The following is a 5,000-nucleotide window of genomic DNA, read 5'->3' on the forward strand; positions in this document are numbered from 1 at the left end:
AAAATATGAAAAATGAAAAAGAAGAAAAGAGACGAATAAAGAAAGAAAATGGAAAAGAATAAAGAAAAAGAAGAAAAGAGTAAAAAAAGAAAAAGAAGAAGAGGAAGAAGAAGAGCAGGTGTCGTTCATTTATGTGAGTCGTTTCTGGGCGGGACGTGTTGTCAATTATTTATCCTCTCTCTCTCTCTCTCTCTCTCTCTCTCTCTCTCTCTCCCCGGATAATAAACGAGGGTAATAATTTGCCACCACCAGAGAATACACAAAACAAATTAATCTTGGAAAATCATTAATAAACAAGATAAATAGATAGATAGATAGAGAGATAGAGAGAGAGAGATAGACAGGTTAGTAGATAGATAGATGGATGGATGGATAGATGGGAGATCGATGAATTGGTTAGTTGATTGATTGATTGATAGGCTGACAGACAGATAGATAGATAGTTGTGTGTGTGTGTGTGTGTGTGTGTGTGTGTGTGTGTGTGTGTGTGTGTGTGTGTGTGTGTGTGTGTGTGTGTTTCCGTTACACTCCAAATAATTGCCTCTCCTTATTAGAGTGTTTCGTATAGGAAGAGGAGGAGGAGGAGGAAGAGGAGGAGAAAGAGGAGGAAGAGGAGAAGAGGACGAGGAAGAGAATGACAAGTTCAAAAACACTTCAATCTTCTCCTCTGTATAATCCATGAGAGAGAGAGAGAGAGAGAGAGAGAGAGAGAGAGAGAGAGAGAGAGAGAGAGAGAGAGAGAGAGAGAGAGAGAGAGAGAGAGATTACTGGAGAGAAAAACGTAAATGGACAAAAACTAAGCGGATTAAAGAAATTAAAAAGAAAGAAAACTAAGCTAACAGAGAGAGAGAGAGAGAGAGAGAGAGAGAGAGAGAGAGAGAGAGAGAGAGAGAGAGAGAGAGACACACACACACACACACACACACACACACACACACTCATAGCCTTACCTAACCTTACCTTTCTCCACTCAGGTGTGAAAGGACAGTGACCCCAATATGACCCCTGCTGGCCTACTCCTCGCCGCTGCCCTCCTGACCTCCAGTGAGTAGTAGTAATAGTAGCTGTAGTAGTAGTAGTAGTAGTAGTAGAGGTTGCCGTGGTTGCTTTTTAATATTTTTTGTTTCTCTTTCTTTCTCTCTCTCTCTCTCTCTCTCTCTCTCTCTCTCCAATCTTCTTTCTTTTTCTTCCTTTTGTCATATTTTTAACCGTATTTTACTTTTTCTCTACATTTTCTTTTTCTTTTACGTTTTCTTTTGTTTTCTCTCAACTCGTCTTCCTTTCCTTTTTTTGGTAGCATTTTTAACACTTTTTCTCTTTAATACTTTCCTCTCTCACTATCTCTCTCTTTCTTTCTCCACTCTTCTTTCTTTTTTCTTTTTCTTCCTTCGCTCTTTCCAATAACAGACGGTGACCGACCACGGGGCTGCAAAAATAGATAAATAAAAAGTTGGCTATTGCTTCGCGGACTAAGAAAGGGAAGGAAAAAGGACAAGAAGCGGAGAGAGACGGAAAGACCAAGAAATCCGCAACGCCCGAGTCCGTTTTTGAGCTGCCTTTGTGGAGTTTGCTGAGAGAGAATGGAAAGGATTTATAAGGGGAAAGTGATATATACTGAATTATAATGGAGATATATTAATTTGTGGTGGGAATATGAAGTCTGGTAATAAGGAAAGGAGATGATATATAAGGGGAAAATTATATAGTGAATTTATAGGAGACATCTGTTAATTTGTGGTGGGAATATAGAGTTTGGTAATAAGGAAAGGAGATGATTTATAAGGGGAAAATTATATAGTGAATTATAGGAGACATTTGTTAAGGGGGGCGGCTACGGGGTATTTTTGGCCGAATATTTTTGAAATCTGAGAAATTCTTTTTCTTCGCTCACTGTGGCCGAGATAGCCTAAATTATCAAGTGGTAAGGTTTGTTTTGGTCAAATTAAATCCCTTACGGCCGGGAAGCCATGTTTAAATACCCCGCGCGGTTGCGTCAGAGGCCTGAGTCACGCGGTTACACACGTGGTGTCATTCAATGCTTATATACGCGTAAATTTTTAATAAAAAATGATTTCTTCTTTATGAATCTGCATCACTTGGCATCTCAGAGAGGGTGGATGGAGTGAGTCATGCTGCCCGAGGGCCGAGAGGACTGTAGATCACGCGTCACAACTTTGGCTATGAGGATGGGAACATAATATTACATATGTTTTGTTCTCAAGAAAGATTATAAGAATCTCTTCACTGGCAAGACCTTGAAAGAGCCAGACATGCAACACCCAAGTCCAAAAAGAAAAGAAAACAGCAGAAGAAGGATGAAGAATACCAGCCTGGAGAATATTGATAAAATCTGGCGACAATGAGAAAGGTGGCGCCTTTTGACACCTTCACATACCAGTGAATAATACTTTCACAACACTGAGAAAGGGGGACCAGATGCCTTATCAATATCTCCAGTCAATCAGCAAGGTTTGCACAATCATGTGTGAAAATTTCATCTCAGTCGGACAATTATGAAGGGCATGACAGGGGTAAATGCAAAAAAAAAATTTAGGAGCCGATTTCTCAAAAGTTGGTTTTTTACACTTCAAAAAATTTCAAAAAATCAGTAAATCATCTGACTGACAATTGTTAGGTATCAATAAAAACTTCAATCAAAGGCCGATTTTTTTATTGGAATAGATTTTTCAATATGGCCATAGAAAACGGGATACAGAGCGGAGAAAATCAAGTGTGAAAAAAAAATTTAAAAATTTTCTCTCAAAGATAAAAGCAAAAATCAAAAATCTGTTCCCGACAAAATGTAGATATATAATCGAAGTTTCATTGGTAATTTTTTCAAAGTGATTGACTTAAAAATAAAGCCTGTGAAACAAATTGAAAAAAAACGCGTTTTACCTCAGTGCCCCCTATCATTCACCCAATCTCCATGAAATTCACTATACACTCCTCATTAACACCAACAAACAACATAATAAAATTTCAAGGCTATTGGACCTACCAAAAGAGCTGTAGGGGGGGGATAGTCGCCCCCCTTAATTTGTGATGGAAATATAGAGTTTGGTAATAAGGAAAGTAGATGATATATAAGGGGAAAACTATATAGTGAATTTATAGGAGACATTTGGTAATTTGTGGTGGAATTATAGAGTTTGGTAATGAGGAAAGGAGATGATTTATAAGGGGAAAATTATATAGTGAATTATAATGGAGATATATTAATTTGTGGTGGGAATATGAAGTCTGGTAATAAGGAAAGTAGATGATATATAAGGGGAAAATTATATAGTGAATTTATAGGAGACATTTGTTAATTTGTGGTGGGAATATAGAGTTTGGTAATAAGGAAAGGAGATGATATATAAGGGGAAAACTATATAGTGAATTTATAGGAGACATTTGTTAATTTGTGGTGGAAATATAGAGTTTGGTAATGAGGTAAGGAGATGATTTATAAGGGGAAAATTATATAGTGAATTATAGGAGACATTTGTTAATTTGTGATGGAAATATAAAGTTTGGTAATAAAGACAGGAAATAATTTGTAAAGGGAAAGTATGTACCTGAATTATAGGGGAGATATATTGATTTGTAATGGAAATGTTAAACGTGGTAATAAGGAAAAAAATGGCTTATATAAAGAAAGGAGATAATTTGTATGGGAAAAGTATATACCTGAATTATTGGGGAGATATATTAATTTGTGATGGAAATGTAAAACTTGGTAATAAGGAAAAAATGGCTTATATAGTTTATAGCTTAAGTTTTCTGTGATATTCCTTAGTTTTGTTTGAGTTAAGATTAAACCGAGAATGATCAGTGTAGCGGAAGGGGACAACTCTGCGCTATCAAGGAAGAAGGGATGAGTGTCAGGAAGGCTGTATCGAGTTGTCAGATGAGGGAATTGAGTTTTCGAGGCATTGAAGGTTACTAAGTCGCCTCTTCCAATATCTGAAATACGTAATAACACAACCCAATACATATTTTGATCACGAGTCCGTTTCTTAGCTGCATTTTTTTACAGCAAAGTACACAGCTCAAGGGCAAAAAAAAAGAAAAAAGAAAGGAAATAATAATGAAAGAAAGCCCGCTAATCACTGCTGCTATAAAGAGTTCAGAGGAGTGGCCGAAAGAGAGGTCAATTTCGGGAGGAGAGGTGTCCTGATACTTTCCTACATTTACATAGTTTGGTTTGAAAGAAAGGAAGACATTGATAAAAGGGAGACACGCCTGGAGTTGTGAGGATAATATAACAGTTTGAAATAGGAGTGATACTTTAGTCCGTTTTCCTTTTATTTTGAGGTCTTTATAAACTTTGGAGAGGAGAGGAAGTAAAGAGAGAAGAAAGGAAGAAAAATTATGAAAAGAGAAGACACGCATGGAGTTTTGAGGATAATAAAGCAGTTTGAAATAGGAGTGATACTTTAGTCCGTTTTCCTTTTATTTTGAGGTCTTTATAAACTTTGGAGAGGAGAGGAAGTAAAGAGAGAAGAAAGGAAGAAAAATTATGAAAAGAGAAGACACGCATGGAGTTTTGAGGATAATATAACAGTTTGTAATAGGAGTGATACTTTAGTCCGTTTTCCTTTTATTTTGAGGTCCTTATAAACTTTGGAGAGGAGAGGAAGTAAAGAGAGAAGAAAGGAAGAAAAATTATGAAAAGAGAAGACACGCACGGAGTTGTGAGGATAATATAACTGTACTAATACCATTGCAAATTCTGATCCCTTAGTCAGATATCCTTCTAAGTCTTTGTAATGTTAGGGGGAGATGGGACGGAAGTAGAGCCCCGTTCACACTGTGCCGACTCTGGGCCACAACAACCCGGCGACTTTTAGGCCCCCTTCACGCTGTGCCGAATCAGTAACGGGCGATCCTTTCTAGACCTCTTTCCGACCATGTGCGACCCTTTCACATCAACATTTCACACCCCACACCTCGTATACCCCGAGTCGCTGGATTGTCGTGGCCCAGAGTCGGCACAGTGGCAACGAGGCATA

General features: G+C 37.7%; 1 protein-coding gene across 3 annotated transcripts in view; it reads left to right on the forward strand.

The window, feature by feature from the left end:
* LOC127008251 (ligand-gated ion channel 4-like) overlaps positions 1-5,000 on the forward strand; it is a 54,489-nt gene that overhangs the window by 5,399 nt on the left and 44,090 nt on the right. For all 3 annotated transcript variants that reach the window (XM_050880003.1, XM_050880001.1, XM_050880004.1), the window contains exon 2: positions 975-1,044. In XM_050880003.1, the coding sequence (XP_050735960.1) occupies positions 999-1,044 (46 nt within the window). In that variant the 5' untranslated portion in view covers positions 975-998. The remainder of the gene's footprint in view (positions 1-974; positions 1,045-5,000) is intronic.

Source organism: Eriocheir sinensis, chromosome 37 (genome assembly GCF_024679095.1).
Source record: "Eriocheir sinensis breed Jianghai 21 chromosome 37, ASM2467909v1, whole genome shotgun sequence".
In the NCBI taxonomy this organism is placed as follows: domain Eukaryota; kingdom Metazoa; phylum Arthropoda; class Malacostraca; order Decapoda; family Varunidae; genus Eriocheir; species Eriocheir sinensis.